Source organism: Ostrea edulis, chromosome 6, assembly GCF_947568905.1.
Source record: "Ostrea edulis chromosome 6, xbOstEdul1.1, whole genome shotgun sequence".
NCBI lineage: Eukaryota > Metazoa > Mollusca > Bivalvia > Ostreida > Ostreidae > Ostrea > Ostrea edulis.
Window position 1 is genome coordinate 3,936,955 of NC_079169.1, and position 17,211 is coordinate 3,954,165.

At 36.7% G+C, this 17,211-nt stretch overlaps 2 protein-coding genes across 2 annotated transcripts; one reads left to right on the forward strand and one right to left on the reverse strand.

Moving 5' to 3' along the window:
• Positions 1 to 420: 420 nt before the first annotated feature.
• LOC130047076 (nacrein-like protein) lies at positions 421 to 6,272 on the forward strand. The gene is made up of 8 exons (XM_056141305.1): positions 421 to 633; positions 837 to 998; positions 2,524 to 2,687; positions 2,822 to 2,914; positions 3,245 to 3,301; positions 4,955 to 5,114; positions 5,289 to 5,449; positions 5,726 to 6,272. The coding sequence occupies exons 1-8, from the start codon at positions 477 to 479 to the stop codon at positions 5,882 to 5,884; spliced, it is 1,113 nt and encodes a 370-aa protein (XP_055997280.1). The 5' UTR covers positions 421 to 476; the 3' UTR covers positions 5,885 to 6,272.
• LOC130047075 (peroxidase-like protein) lies at positions 6,081 to 11,442 on the reverse strand. Its single transcript, XM_056141304.1, has 11 exons — positions 11,299 to 11,442; positions 10,961 to 11,184; positions 10,193 to 10,369; positions 10,037 to 10,082; positions 9,823 to 9,938; positions 9,489 to 9,590; positions 9,244 to 9,369; positions 8,219 to 8,948; positions 7,964 to 8,133; positions 7,625 to 7,736; positions 6,081 to 7,294 (listed from the first exon to the last, which is right to left on the reverse strand). Exons 1-11 carry the CDS (start codon positions 11,361 to 11,363, stop codon positions 6,952 to 6,954), a joined length of 2,211 nt encoding a protein of 736 aa, XP_055997279.1. The 5' UTR covers positions 11,364 to 11,442; the 3' UTR covers positions 6,081 to 6,951.
• Positions 11,443 to 17,211: the final 5,769 nt, after the last annotated feature.

Genomic DNA, 17,211 nt, shown 5'->3' on the forward strand with positions numbered 1-17,211 from the left:
ATGAGGCCTCGACTTGAGTGAACAGTTGTCGACGTAAAACAGCATATAAACAAACAAGCAAATACTCTGTGATAAGCCTAATGGATTTCAAACAAATACGTGAAAACAAATCATTCTTGTAGTTCTATGAGATATTATAACCTTTAACACATTGGCTCACGATTTGATGACGTCCCTCTGTTCTCATATCAGCCGATATCGAGGTTCATACAAACAATTAGGTACTCCCCTTGAACATCAAATCAAAGGAAAACAGTTTGTATAATCGTATAGCTGATTGAACGACACGGAAAGAACTTGTTTCGTACAGCACATGTTGCATGTAAGAGGAGTAATCTACATCGTCTTTGATTGGCTAATCATTAAACATGAATGCAACATGTGTCACAACAGGTTTGTGCTACAAACGTCTTTCGTTTCTTTTGTAATTTTGATGTGATCACTTCAACATACCCTGCTTTTCTTCTCATGTTGTCATGGTGATTCAGTGGTTGTTGGCTGTACGTCTTCTCCTGTCCTTGTCGTCTGCTTTGGCGACATCTCTGAACTCCAGGGACAGACAAGCCTTTGGTTTGTGTTTTGAGGAGGACTGTCGATCGGCTCATTTTAGTTATAATGCTTCTGGATGTCATGGTAAACTCTCGATACGTTGTAGAATAGGTTCATGCCATTTGTATTTACTATACTAAAAGGTAGCATAATATATTAATCTTTCCATGAAGCAGGGAAAAAAAAATATTTCAGCATAAGGATGCGTGGGAATTACATGAAAGGATACCGATTAGGAATTAGTACTACATTCTCGATTATTGTTTTTTTTCCAAAACATTGGACAGGCCCTTCCGAATGGCACTTGGTCACACCATGTTGGCACGAATGCGGCAGTACGAACCAATCACCGATAAACATTGAAACACAGAACACCGAATACATGCCACAAACCGTATTACATTTCGTAAATCTGTGTACTAGAGTTCCGGGGAAAATACGAAACAATGGTAAGCTATGAATCCTGTACATTTTGTAAATCTGTGTACTAGAGTTTCCGGGAAAATACGAAACAATGGTAAGAAAAAAATGTTTTTGTATACATACCACAAATCCTATACATTTTATAAATCTGTTTACTAAAATTTCTGGGTTAATATGAAGCAAAGTTATGAAAATGTGTTCTTGAACTAGTAGAAATACATGTACTGTATATATATTTCCAAATTTAAAAAAAAAACACCATGATAACTCTGCTAGTTGAAGATTACCAACGATGTTGCTTTAATTTCTAAAAACAATTGATAATGATTAACACCTGACCTTCATCTTAATTATATCCGTACCCAATGACATACATGTATAAGACTGTTACACTAGCTGTCTTCCCACTCATTCCCGTCCCTAGTCGCTGCTTTGGGGGTATTTCAGCTCGTCCATCTTGATGCAATTCTTTCTCAGTCGTTCTACTCCAAGTGCCGTAATCCGTCCTCGAGCACTGTTCTCTTCCGGTTGCCCTCGTAGTGCTTTCTGCTGTAATCGTTGCAGTTACTCCTGAGTACATGTCCTAGTTAGTCTCATCTCATTCTTTGTACTAAATAGTAACTATTAACACACTAGGACAATATTTTGATATGACTTATTAAGTAACTTTCAAATCTTATTTTCATACAAAAGCCTGTCAGAATTATTTTACGGTATGTGATTGAAACTTGGAAAAGTCGGCGTTTTTGTTTGTGCCGAATATACTTAATAATTACGCAATCCATCGCCAAACGTTTGCGGGATGTTAAAGTTAAATGGATGTAGACAAATCTGTGTTAACTTTCAAAATCTATAGATGCTGAGGTAAGCATGTACTCGTTTCACTGATAATTTCTGCTTGCTTAATTACCTTCGTAATACATTCATTTTCCAAGATCTATTTTCGTAAGTATTATTTTATTTCTAGTAATGTGCGAGGTCAAATTGAAATGCATATGTACGGAACTAAACGTAATTATCGTTCATGATGACAAAAATTCCACTGGACGTTTAATTTACACAAATACACATTTTGCCGCATGGAATACATGTACTACTGACAGTTGTGTCACATTTTGTTGCAAAATTGTGATTTACTATTTCAATGATGGGAAAAATAAGGTTTATAAACTTTTATTATTAATATTTTTGTTAGAAAACCTATTCAGAGGCTCTGAATGAAGTAAAATTATATTATTATCTTCCTGTACAAAAATGATTTCTATATAGTGCTCATTATTTATTATATTTAATAGAACCGAAATCTTTATTTTGATAAAATATTAAACTTGATTTTAATTTTACCAATGACTATGATTAAAGTTACATACAAAACTATCATAATAGCACATTTTTACAACACAATACAATTTTAAGATATAGAGCCAATATTCCTTTCAACTTTTTCTAACATGATCTTTCTACGATCTTTGTAAAAGTTACTGCAGATATAGCTTTGAAGGTAGAGACTGGTTTTTCTGTGACAATAATTAATGTTGGAATCCGTGTTAGGTCACTCTCCCCACTTCAGTACGGACACCCGGATTATTTCCCTTACCAATGTCCCACAACGAGGCTCTGACAGATACATATTTGAGGAGATACATTTCCATATAGGAAAACATGAGACTCGAGGCTCAGAACACTCTATTGATGGAGAATTTTACCCAATGGAGGTATGCACCTAAAAAAAAGATCTTCATTATTCTAGCAACGATTTACTTTCATACTTGACTAATAACTTTTATAATGGACGTCTCTTTCCAACCTCAGGTTTATAGCGTATAGAGATAATTCCATTGTATTCCAGGCTCATGTTGTGTTCTTCAATGACAAGTACAAAGGCATTGCCGACGCCAAAGAAAAAGGAGATGGGCTTGTGGTCATTGCTATCATGGTGGAGGTAAATTTCCTGCAGATTATTACATGTAGTAGAGGTAAAACTTATACGGTACCAATTTTGATGTACCAGATGCGCATTTCGACAAATCATGTGTCTTCAGTGATGCTCAACCGAAATGTTTGAAATCCGAAATAACAATGAAGTTTTAGAGCTATTATAGGGAAAAATGTAATATGTTCTAGTTGACTTCTGGCGGAGGTCATGGGACTTTGATAATGCAGTAACAGTTTTAAAACATTAAAATTTTGCATGGGTGCTGGAAATCCTCACTGCCAATTGCGAATGAGTTTTGCTGGGATTTCTTTTTATGACAGAATTTTGTTTTTACAGATTGATGACGATGAAGACCAAGAAAGTACACTACAGACAAGGATTCCTAGATATGAGGTCAAAATTAGGCATTTTTAAAACTATCAATCTGGGCAAGATGATAAATGTTAATGATAAGCTAATTTCATTCTGTTTAGTTTATGAATATATTTTCTATCTCTAACTATTATGTACTAAATGTTTGACATTTCTCTCTTTGTATTATCTGTCACTGTTTAATGAACCCAAAATTGTAAAACGTATTAATTACCCCCTTTTAAGGAAAAAAGGTTAAATATTTATGAACTCTCATTGTTACATAATAGATTTAAGGCATCAAGGTGAACAATTTAGTTTGCATAATAGACAGTGATCAATCTCATAAGTCTTATAAGTAATGCAAAATAGAGAGTTTGGCAAAGATGGACCCCTGGATACACCAGAGGTGAGATCAGGTGCCTAGGAGCAGCAAGTATCCCCTGTCGATTAATCGTTAGTAAAATGAACAAAATATCACCTCTCTTTCCATGTAGTCTGTTCTTCTAATGGGACTACCATTAGTCTGTCTGTGTTTCAACTGAGACCGCTGTTTGTCTACAATAGTACTGAGACCGCTGTCTGTCTACAATAGTACTGAGACCGCTGCCTGTCTACAATAGTACTGAGACCACTGTCTGTCTACAATAGTACTGAGACTGCTGTCTGTCTACAATAGTACTGAGACCGCTGCCTGTCTACAATAGTACTGAGACCGCTGCCTGTCTACAATAGTACTGAGACCACTTGTAACACCGATACCACAATTTATCTGTACTAATACTGATACCACGATCTGTCTCTACTAATATTAAGACCACAATGCAAGGTGAAGATAACGAACAGTGATCAATCTCATAACTCCTACAAGCAATACAAAATAGATAGTTGGGCAAACACGGACCCCTGGACACACCAGAGGTGGGATGAGGTGCCTAGGAGGAGTCTCCACTAACACTGAGATTACAATCTACTCAGTCTCTCTACTAACACTGATACCACAATCTATCCCTATTAACACCCAGACCACAACCCGTCCATAGTAATGCTGGGACCACCATCCGTCTATGATAATACCGGAACTACCATTCGTCTGTACTAACACTAGGATCACCATAAAAGGTGAATATAACAAACAGAGACCAATCTCTTAAATCCCACAAAGAATACATAATAAAGAGTTGGGCAAACACGGACCCCTGGACATACCAGAGGCGGGATCAGGTGTCTAGGAGAAGTAAATATCTTCTGTTGACCGATCACACCCGCCTTGAGTCCTATGTCTTGATCATGTAAACGGAGTAATCTAGTAGTCAAAATCAGTGTACCAAGAACGTCCTAACAATGATAGGTTATATGGGCAAACTAGATCATTATAACGACCATAGGATTTGCGAAATACTGACTTAAAACGAGACTGTTGCAACCCCTGTAACATCAACTTGTTTGTCAGTAACTGCCTCGATTTTAAAAAAACCCTGATCATATGCAGAACAAGCTCTTGTGTATCGAATCAGTTGAGAGATATAAACATAAAATGTAGGTGATACCACAATTACTAACAAACACACACAAAAATCAAACCGAACATATTCACCTCCTTTAAAGAGATACTTCAGACATGTGAATATAAATTTTCTCTTTTGAAGTAATTGAATTCAATTGTTGCATGTTTCAACTTTGACGCTATTGCAGACGAACCTGAATTTCAATAAAACCTGTCCGTGTGTTGGGAATAGTGATGAGTGTTATCGGAATTATTGCTTCTGTCGTCTGAAAAAGGCCAAGCTGATGAGTACGTTGATGGAGAAATATTTCTACGATGTACGTGAATATATCCCACCCAAAAAGGACGGTATGTATTTTTACATCCTAGCTAATTTCTCAATATTTTACCGTAATAAATAGTTGATAAGTCGGCCTGTTGATGTGTTCACCGTGAAAATAAAGATTGAATGCTGGGGACAGAGAAAATGGCTTTTTGATAGCTTATATCTTGAATACGTTTACTGATCGGCTTCTATTGTAGAGAAGCGGGATTTCGTTCATCTGACTGAGTATATCTCTCCTATGGACGTTATGCCCCATGATTGGAGTTTTTACATGTATGATGGATCGCTAACCACGCCTCCCTGCCATCGCCATACTCGCTGGATCATCATGCGCTGTCCCATCCGAGTCTCACGTGAGGTAGAATTAATTTACTATAATATAGTCGCAGTTTCTGATAATTCTCAAAGTTCATTGTATTTAGGTTAATTCTACAAAATTTGGGTATTAACTTTTAACCAGGATATAAGATATTAAATAAGACGAAACATGCAAGAAAAAAATATTTTAAAGTAGAATGTGTTTATATTTAGTACTGAGACAAAATAGTAGAAATGTTGCTGCTTCTTTACTTGTAGGACAATATCAAATAGAACCATATTGAAACATTTAGTAATCCAGTATACACAATTACAGGCCTTCGAGATGTATCGAGTGGTTCAGGACGTCCATAATGTTCCGCTGATTAAGAATGGACTTCGTCGCCCGATACAAAAGAATAGACTACATGTGTATAGAAACTTTTACTGGAGTGACGTAGGACAAGAGACGGATTATTGTCCCGATGAACATTGATTGCGTCTCCAGTATAGTGCCATATTCTTTTTATACATCAACTGCCATGGATCTATTTTATTTTATCATATCATAGTGGACAAACAAAACTACACAGCGTTTTGAATAACAATTGATTTTATTTTAGATGTAAACCATTCAGAATAAAACATGGACTTAAACAACAATTAAAACCTTACAAATAGTACTATGCATTGGATTCTTATGTCACATTTCAACATATCACAGTACATAACATCCAAAATCATTAACAACATATAGTAATCAGTACACATCATTTAAAACACCCTTGTATGCATTTGATCTCTCCATTGCTCCATATCATATGGAGTTCTTCCGAACAAGGAAGGTAATATTAGTCTCATTCTAGAATTATTTCCCATTGCAAACGCAACGAAGGTACAGTGTATCAGCAAAAAAATAGGCAAACACATTTACTTTCTGAAATATTGTGTACATTCAGAATATATAGCAAGACCTACGGCTTCAGAAATCATAAAATCAAATTTCGTGTCTTAGGCATTTGAAATTAAAATTAAAACAACAATCTACAATTCAAACAACAAAAATCGTCACAGTTACAATGGGCTTGGAAATTTACAAGAAATGGGGACTAAAAGGACAAATAAAACATGGTAGACATGATAAAGCGGGTATCCTTCATTGTGGGGATGCATTTTCATGCGTATTGGCATATTTTATATGATCAAAGAAGCATAAGTTATGAAAGAGAATTCGGATATATATAATGATAAGAATCATTATTGATCAAGACCTAGCAGGTTACCTCAGGTACAAATATCCAATTTAAAAGCCATGATATGCAGTGTCTTTAAAGAAAACAAATCAGTTGACAAACTGGTGTCAACATTGATATTTTTCCTTTGCCTATGTTACACCATCAAATCAACCTCTATATTTAATAATTAGGTTGGAATGCTGTCTTTACCTTGCAATTTCCATTTGGTTTCACGACTGATTTCGGAATATAAAGTACCAGAACCGATCCAAATGTGTTCTCTGATTCTCTTACCTTCATGATTGATAAAATACGTAACATTGAATTATTAGCCAATCACAATCCTTTTAGGTAGTATTTTCCGTCTGACTATTGGTCTAAACCTGAGACGTCTCCGCCTACGGAGTATGACACGCCTTGTGTATTTCCTTCTGTGGGGTATAACAACTTTCCTGCCCAAGCTTTTAATATGAAGTCTATTTCTGAAAAGATGCTGCAGTGTGGGATTGTACGGATATATTCGTCTTATTTTTCGAACTGCTGGTCTCTGCATATTTCTCATTTGTCTTTGAGGTCTTCTGTGGCCAGGGAAGTTAGTCCCGAACACATCGATATGATAGCCAAGTTCATGGCCTCCTCCTAATACCTCGTTACATGTCATTTTTTTATTTCTGAAAAAGTGTTGATACTTTTTAGTTTTGTTTTGTGTGTGTTTGTTATACAATCCTTTAAAAATTATTAGGAGACTTTGCCTACTGTAGAGGAAGTGTTACAAATTTAGATCATTGATTGAAGCTCAAAGCAGTACCAGTCACTGCCTAATTTTACGTCTTATGTTTGACGTGGCCAACGAATGAGTAGGGGCACAAACGTATGGCCTTCCAGTCACGTGAATGTTGTGAATACTGATATAGAATTACAAATAACGGAAGCTATATATAGATTATATCTCACGATTGTGTTTAAGAGATATTACAAGGTGACACTTTGTAATAACATACCTGCTGTTCTCCCGGATCATTAGATTGGGTTGGATTTTCATGAGATGACCTTCCTCAGCTGTGGAACATATTACCTTTGCAAGAGAAACTTTTTTCAACTCCTTCACTTGTTCTGTAAGACGAAAAGAATGATTTTAATCAAAACACCGTAAAATAACACATGCTTAATTTTACACAAAGCTTTTATCTTAGTAGTATTTTTCAAATATGAAAACTTAGAATACTGTATTCATAAAATAGAACCGAATGTAATTTACTATATATTAAAATCATTTAACAGCTATCAACCTAAATATTGGACCATCAAAGCTTGTTAAGAAATTAAAATAGTATAAGTACCTGCTGTGAAACCATGGATAGGATGTGGGTTCTCATACCAGTATCTATCTCCGACTTTAAGTTGCTGGAACTGGTAAGCAAGGATACAAGCAAAGGTAGGGCCTAATAATGAGCCCGGGATACGCCTCTCAGACAAACCTCCAGAAAAGAGGTCGATGTCATCAGGATGTCTGAAATAGTCAAATGAGTGTCATGCTTTTGCAAGGTTTATATAAATTTACCGAAACTCATATCTGATGAGATAAATGATATTACTTGTAAATTGCTCGAAGATTTGCTGCTTCCTTTCCGTCATGATCAACAAGTCCGAGTTTCCATGTTCCAAAATGGCGAACACGAGGAAGTCCACACCATTCTCTATACACGTTATATCCAGGAAGCCCATGATCTCGACCTCTTTGAATATTCAAAGCACTGAGGTCAAAGCTTAGAGTGGCACCACCAAGTGAAGACGTTTCCGATTGAAACAGTTTATTACGGATGGCGTCAACAATGCTAGCGTCTGGTTGTGAACACCCCGTTCTTGCTTTCCAGTTAATCATGTACTCGTGTCCATACCCTTTCCCTGTCAGAGCCATGCGAGGTCGGTCGAAGTGCTTGTGGAGGTGATCCAAGTAGACAAAATCTCCGTTGTCAGATCCAACAACTTGTCGGATCAGGGAGTGCCCAAATCTGAACACAGCAGTAGAAAATGCATTGATGATGCGGGGATCAGTGGAGGCATTGTAGACATCATCGTGTGCTGGTTTACTTATTTTCAGATTGTATATTCTCATCAGATTCTTATTCAAAACAATGGGAAGGAATTCATTGTATGTGATGTGCTGTAACTCGGCGATGACCATACGTTTTGCTTCTTGGAATAATATCTCGTCATCAGTGACACCAAAATGCTCTCTGAGTAAAGTGGCTATGAGATTGTGTCGACGGAGAAAGGCTGTGTGAATTACAGTAAGCAACGGGTTTTCTGTGTGTCTGTGATCACCTGCAAGAGCATGAACACGAACCATTTAGACTTTAAATTTACACTTGTTTGAATCGTGCCCTTTTTATTCATATAATTTGATGAATAATGCACGGTGCATTACTGAAGTAAAACTTTGCTGAAATTTAATAATAGTTAACATGATGCAAAATTCGATAGCCAGTATTTGCCATACCGGAATACTAGCAACTGATATAAATGCGTCGATTGTGCCAAATAGCATAGTGCAAAATATGGTGTTTTATATCGAGATTTGAGGAGGAGCAGATAATGAAACACCAATAAGGTTACAAACCAGCGTCAAAACAGTGCTGTGTTTCTGGGGAGTCTCTATCCTCATCCAAAATATTACAGTTATCTTGTTCACTTTTTGGCATCAGTCCTTGTGTATCTGGAAATTCGTCACTCACTTTCAGGAAACCTGTTTTATGTAGAAACAGTTTGGAATAGTTTATTAATGTTTCTTTGAAAAATTGGGTTTATCAGTCTTCAGATTCAAGTAGCATTTGATTATTATATGGTACTTGAATGATTGTTTACCCATTTCGCCAATTCGTAATGAATCTTCTTTGGCTCTGTTGAATCCATATATCATGGTACCATCTATAAATGAAGATCGCTGATTTTGTTGCTGACGAATTCCTGTAATCGGCAATAAAGATATGATACTAAAATAAACATGCATTACGGAAGATATTCATGTTAAGTAGTTGAAGTGAACTGCAAAGAAAAAAGTGCATCATTATAGATTCAAATTGAATTTACTTGTATGAATTACCAGTGTTCATAAAAATGGAGAAGACCTAATCTTTTTTTTTAATTCTATAATAATTCGTGGTTCAAAATCTAATTGATGTTGAACCTCACCACATACCAGATGAACAATCAAGAGGCGGAGCTACGTCAGATCGTACAACATGTATACATTTCCTGGAGGGGTCTGTGAAGTATGCATCATTTGTTGATACGGGGATGCTAAAGCATTCAAATCTATCGAAAAGAGAAGATGTGTAAGAAATGACCCTTGGTGTATCAGTGTACATCATAATTGCTAAGTAAATGTAATAATTTCAAGAAATGACCCTTACCTCTCTGGGTTAGAACAACAATCGTCAATGAAATTTCCATTTTCATCTGAAGAAAGATATGCAGATTTTAATGTATTTCACCGTTCCCAGGAACAAGGTGCTGTTTCACTGATTAATAGAATTTTTGCGGTTCACTTTGAAAAGCTGTATATTTACCTTCCATTAAAGGTGTGCTTGTAAAATCATGATCTAAAAACTGCCCAAAAGTAGATACGAATGGTGTAATGACAGCATTCACACTAGTGACACGCTCACTGTGTACTGCGTTGCTGACGTCACGAGCGCTTGGTAAGCTACCTCCTAACTTGCTTCGTGTTCTTGGAGCCTCAACACCTGTAAAATCAAGCACATAACTTGCAGTGTACGCACATAACTTACAGCACAACTAAAACTAATAGCAAGAGGCATAAAATATAGAACTTGGTATCGTCTTCGACCTCCATTACATATATCTTGTATGTAACGCATTGCAATGAAAATTAATACATGTGATATCTGGTTTTCGAGATTCTTTATGAGGAATCACTTACCTTCATGTCTTTTTGTACGAAAGTACGCCACAAACACATAGCAAATTATTCCTTGCCTATTCATAGATTGTTACAATTTCCTGTCTGGTTACATGTAAATCGGTGGAATTACGTGAAGAGTTACAAAACTATAATGTTCGAGGGGTTGTATTTTTTTATCTTAATGACTTTGCATTCGCTTGATAGGGTATAATTAAAAATTTTGAAATATCTAGAAATATTAAACTTTTCTTACACTTTCGAGCATGCATTACAATTTTTCTTGTGTTGTACATAGTATATCCTTAATAAAAATAAGCAGTGAAAATTATGCACATTCCAGTTGAACACAATATCACCCAGAATCAGTGCTATAGTTACTTGAAATACACTTCGCTCCCTACTGTTTACCTACCGTCTTCGTAGGCTGATTCTACAATTCTGCGGAGGGGTGTGAAAGCCTTCCCATACAGCGGCGCCTTAAGGTTGTTACAAGCACCACAGGAAGACCGATACTTCTGGGTGGGATCACACCGTGGTAGCTGGTAGCAGTATGGAGAAAACTCTCTCCGCATGATGTCCTGATAAGAAGAATCATCCATAATATCGCGGACTTCTTTAGCACTCTGGGCGTTCATCCTGTTTATGGAAACATAATGTGAATGCATGCATTACGCATGATATTCCACAGCACTCTTACAAGATGTATCATCTACATTGAATATACAAATAACTGGGTTACTTTCTCCTTACATTTCTGCCATCCCCTTGCAAACGGATGACAACACGTGTGCACGGTCGCTGAGTAAGGTCACCATTTGTCCATCGTTTTGGCGGGAAAAACTGTAATGAAATTTAGCTGCAGAATCTCGACCTGCCGTGTGATAGAATTGATGGTCATCCCCTATGTTGCGAGTTTCTGAAAAATGAACAAAATAGTGCGAATGTCAATATGAGTCAATTCTATTTTTGATGTATAACCTTGTCCACGTACAGTGATGGTGAGATAATCAAAACATCCATTTATTAGTTACAAACGTTCTGATAATGATGGCGAAATACTACGTTGGCCTTGACTACGGCGATATAATGCAAGCTCACGCCACATCTCTCAGTCACAGCAGTAATAAGAGAAAAGTGTATTAGAGTCAGCCATTCCATGCAAGAATTTTGTAGTTTTAGTCTGTACATGATTTATGATGGACTTTTATAACATTATGATATTTTCTATCTTCAAGAACCCAAGTTCTTTGCTGCTTGTAGTTTGATAACGTTGATATTAAAAAGAATGCTTACCTACGGGAACTGCTTCTGATGTGCCAAGCGATGCCATTGCCTCCTTCATCATATCTGGCATCATTTCTCTCATCATTCCGGGGTTCATTTCTCGTGGTGTATCAGAAATCCTTCTCATTTCAGACATTCCCTCCATGGGCATATCTCTGTTACCAGACATCATGACTTCTCTCATGCCTCCCATCATCGTGCTGGACATATCCATAGTTTCTGATCTCATTTCCATGCTAGACATTCCCATTTCTGGTCTCATGTTCATACCGGATCTCATTTCATTGTCCGTCATCATGCTTGGTCCTTCCATTCTAGACATCATTTCTGATCGCATATTCATCCCCGACATGGCTGGTCTCATACTCATCATATCATCACTCCTGCCAGATCTCATTTCCATACCGGATCTCATCTCCATATCAGACATACCGGATCTCATCTCCATACCAGACCTCATCTCCATATCAGACATACCAGATCTCCTCTCCATATCAGACATACCGGATCTCATCGCCATATCAGACATACCGGATCTCCTCTCCATGTCAGGCATACCGGATCTCATCGCCATATCAGACATACCAGATCTCCTCTCCATATCAGACATACCGGATCTCATCGCCATACCGGACCTCATCTCCATATCAGACATACCGGATCTCATCGCCATATCAGACATACCGGATCTCCTCTCCATGTCAGGCATACCGGATCTCATCGCCATACCGGACCTCATCTCCATATCAGACATACCTGATCTTCTCTCCATATCAGACATACCGGATCTCATCTCCATACCGGACATACCGGATCCCATCGCCATATCAGACATACCGGATCTCATCGCCATATCAGACATACCGGATCTCATCGCCATATCAGACATACTGGGTCTCATTTCCATCCCAGATCTCATTTCTGTACTAGACATTTCTGATCTCATCGGCATACCAGACATACTGGATCTCATTTCCATCTCAGATCTCCTATTCATACCAGACATACTAGGTCCCCTCGCCATATTAGACATTTCCGATCTCACCTCCATACCAGATCTCATCCCCATGCCAGGTCCCATATCAGACATACCGGATCTCCTCTCCATGTCAGACATACCGGATCTCCTCTCCATATCAGACATTCCCGATCTCATTTCTGTACTAGACATACCGGATCTCATTTCCATATCAGACATTCTCGATCTCATTCCCATGTCTGTCATTCCGGAACCCATATTAGATCCCATCATTCCTCCGTTCATCATATCTTGCCTCACGTCCATTCCCGACATCATACTTGATCCAGACATCATATCACGTCCGTCCGACCCAGACATCATTTCCGACCTTGATTCAGATGCCATTTCCGGTCTCATTTCCATGGTAGACATTCTTTCCAATCTCGCGTCCATCGCCATCCCAGACATCGAGTCAGAAGACATCTCCTGCTGACCACCGCCCATAGTTTCACGAGGCCTCATTCCAAAATATTGACTGTCAGAAGAGCCAACTGCGAGGAGCAGGCAGATGAATATGGGAGGTGACGTCATCCTGTAACGGTACTTAGCATTACTGATTCACCATTCTCTTCAACGAAAACTTTGCACTTCATTTAAGGTGGATCGATCCTCATGTGACTTATCAATAATAATGGTTAAAAGTGCAAAAACTGTATTAATTTCCATTCTATATAGTTTAATTTAATCAATAACTAAAGAAAATGTGTATGTTGCCACATTTTAAAAGATGTCAGACATACAAAAACAGAAGTATATGTTAACATCAGAAAATCACACATTTTCGTTGTACAGAATAATTACAATAGATAACAACTTGTTGAAATGACAAATTTTAAATGTCAACAGTTTAAAAAAAAACTGTTAATTCATAAATATGTATAAATTAATTGTTGTTATTAGGGAAATCATGCATAATAGACATGCAGTAGAAGAAATACCAACATAGGAGTTATTGTCCTTGACAACATTTATTTTAATTTTAAAGAATTGATTATCTATAGAAAATATACACTTTTTCAATATCAATAGTTTACCATTTTTTTTTATTGTATGCAGTGAATAAAATTCCTCTGAAAGATATATTTCTATCATGTGCAAAGTTTGATTTGATAAAGATTTTTGCAAAAACCTATGAAATCACACGAGGATCGATTAACCTTAATTTTACAATGCAGGGTGGCAGAGAAGTCATACAGAGAAATACTCTCATTTCGTATGCAAGTGTGACGTCACCTTTCCCAGTCATTATAACTGTTCAGTTTCCAAAATGATTAGAAAATAATGAAAATTTATTTTTGTATGGTCATACTATTATAGAAACATTTCTTTCGGCTATTATACCAGGTACTTTGATGCTGAGTATTAAAAAACCTAAGTAATATGAAATAAATCCCCAGTTTGCATGCGTGTTTTGATACGGTCACTAGATATACTTCACTGGACGTCTCCAGAAATTAACAAAAGTGCATATTTCAGTTTTTATATATACTAATAAAAATTATTGAATTCACTTTTCCGCTCGTCATATTGGCATATTTAGAGAGAATATAAAGAAGCTATTTCCATTTGAAACTGGATGTTCCCTGGGTTTGAATTGAACATACTTTATTGACAAAAATATCAAAATGATTAGGCACAAGTTCAAAAAAAGATAACTCAATGTAATAATTTAGAAGACTGTCATAGAATATGAGAAGTCAACACATGGGTGTCTAAATGTGTGGTAATTCATCTACTACTGAAAAATCTCGACGGGGCGTAAAACAAATATCTAACCGACAAAACTTCAATGGCATTAAAAAACAGTTACACGGAGTAACATATTCTCTTTGTATATATGACTTAATTAACTAGAGTTAGAAATACAGCTCTAGAGATACAGTTATCGCTACAGAAACAGATAGCATGCGTATATGGATGGTAGTTTCCAAGAATGTAAAGGCAAAGGGTTTTCCCTTACAGGACATTTTGTGCTTAGGTACCTAGTGTAGAGATATATTTAATCTCTAACAAAACCATGCTAAAGTTTGCTATCATACATTATATAGAATTATTATCAGAGTCTCATAAACTCAAACATAACACTGAAATAGTAAAATAACACCGAAATTATATTAACATTTACTTCTTAGCTTTGACGATTGGAATCTTACCTGTCCTTGTCCAAATGCACGAAGTTTGGGGGGTTACGTCTGACAGAGAATTTAAACAGAGCGGACAGCCCGCCTTCTCCAGAAAGTTGTCATCAATCATCGCCTCAAAGACCTATATCAACAATTGAAGATCCCCTCAAAGATCATATGACTGGTAAAAACCGTCATACTTCATCATCTAGAACCTGATTATATTAACTTCATTCCCCGATAATATGGATTGAAATCGTTTTACTGTGTTAATTAATAGTTCATATATTATATCACATTTTGGAGTTTTGTACGTATTTCAAATTTTGAAAGGTGCGCCGTCGATTATGCCATTGAAAGTATCGCCATTTCTGACTAATTTAACGTTATATTGAATATAGATAGCATATACCATATTACACGAATGGACTTTTCATTAATATCATCAGAAAAATTAAACACTGCAATAAAAATTTCGGAATAAAAAGTTAATACCAGACATGTTATGACAAGACGAGTATATATACATCTTTATACACATACTGTAGTATATTATATGTGTACCCCTCTACTGAAATAAAGGTTACTTTCAATGTCAAAAGCTAGAAAGAGTAATATTTCATGAGTGAAAAGGTTTCCTAAGATAACAAAACATACTGTAAAATTTTAACCAGTTCTAAAATTACATACTAGTATATCAAAGATTTCTCAATCAGTTAACAGTTAGTTGGTTGGTTGTTTTTCCATAAAAGATTAGAGATGTAGTTGAAACATAATAAAGGTATGGATGAATGAAACATTATTTTACCTTCAAGTAGTGCGTACCCTCCGTGTATGTATGCGGGCTCTTATGTTCCACTTAGTTCGTGAAAAATCAGCAATTTGTGTTAGATCAGTGTCTTATTTATTAACACCATATAATTAAAGGGACTTTCCAGTTCCAGTCAAGTCCTAAATATATGTTGTATATTCCTCAGTTCTTCTAAACTGAAATGGTAAACACCACGTTTTCTTTGACCATGCAATGAAGAGAACCTGCTTGTCCTTGTCTGTTTGTGACATGAACTTTTAAGTTTCTGAGAACTGAAAATATTTTTATGCGTTAATCATATACAATGTATTAATGAATTCAGTTGTACACAGTTATGGGTAAACAATGGTATCCAAGAATATATAAACGTGAATCAATGTAAAGCTAATATTTTGAATGTGTCTACATGTACAGGGATACACGATCTTTTCTTTAAGAAATAAAGCCTGTAGTCTTTAAGCATTGTTTAATCATCTTTCTTTTAATCCTCATCCAAATAAACAGGTGGACGTCAATACAATATATCGGTACATTTGCTACACACTGACATGCATATTGCAGTAGGTCTGGTGATGCAATACCAATTACAATATATTTTAATTTTTTGACAATTGACGAATGCCTCTGTTTTGACATTCTACACTCTTACACAAATCAAAATAATTCAATTTATAGTTTTATACATATTTCGCTTCTTTTTTTTTTTATTTCTTTGAATTGACTTTACAGCGCTCTCTATCTAATTAAATTTCGAGATATCCCCATAATTTCATGTATGTGTAATCAACAACGTTACATATGTGTAACTTTTTTTCACGCCTGTTGGTTACTCTCAGTTTTATCTCGTTAATAATAAATTCCCAACTGATAAAGAGTTGATGCAAAACCATCACGTGTGAAGTTTGAATAAGATATCCTCTAGGATTTTTATTCATGGCATGATACTCTGACTATTTAATGAACTGGTGCATTTTCTACCCTCGGACTATAAATTTACGACGATTTCAGTATGGTGTTGTCCGTCGATTCGATAAGGACTAAACTAGTCATCCTGAGGTCGTCATCCTGAGGTCGGGGTCGATGGGTACGCAAATGACTCATCAGGCAATCCGCGCTTGAAACATCTTCTGGCAGTGTGACAGGCAATGGTGGCGGTTTCCGATGACCTGTTAGCTCTGTTCTTCCTCATTTGCCTGTTCTGCTGGGCTGACGAACTTCTGCTCGCTTCGTAGTACTCTTATCCTTTGAAGACATCTACTCGCCATATGTCTGTCATTAATTATCTGCTCTCACATGGCGTGGCTGCCTTCAGAGCAGTCTTTAGGGTGTCTTTAAAGTGTTTCTGGCCTACTTGAGAGCGCTTTCCATGCTGCAGTTCGTCAGGCAGGAGTTTCTTAGACAGCCGATAGTCTGACATGCGAGCC

Coding starts and splice junctions, on each gene's coding strand:
- LOC130047076 (XM_056141305.1), top strand. CDS start 477: ATGGTGATTCAGTGGTTGTTGGCTGTACGTCTTCTCCTGTCCTTGTCG. Junction 634..836: donor TAATGCTTCTGGATGTCATG/GTAAACTCTCGA, acceptor AACATTGGACAG/GCCCTTCCGAATGGCACTTG. Junction 5,115..5,288: donor TATCCCACCCAAAAAGGACG/GTATGTATTTTT, acceptor CTTCTATTGTAG/AGAAGCGGGATTTCGTTCAT.
- LOC130047075 (XM_056141304.1), bottom strand. CDS start 11,363: ATGGTGACCTTACTCAGCGACCGTGCACACGTGTTGTCATCCGTTTGC. Junction 9,591..9,822: donor GCCTCTTGATTGTTCATCTG/GTATGTGGTGAG, acceptor TGCCGATTACAG/GAATTCGTCAGCAACAAAAT. Junction 9,370..9,488: donor ATTACGAATTGGCGAAATGG/GTAAACAATCAT, acceptor TACATAAAACAG/GTTTCCTGAAAGTGAGTGAC.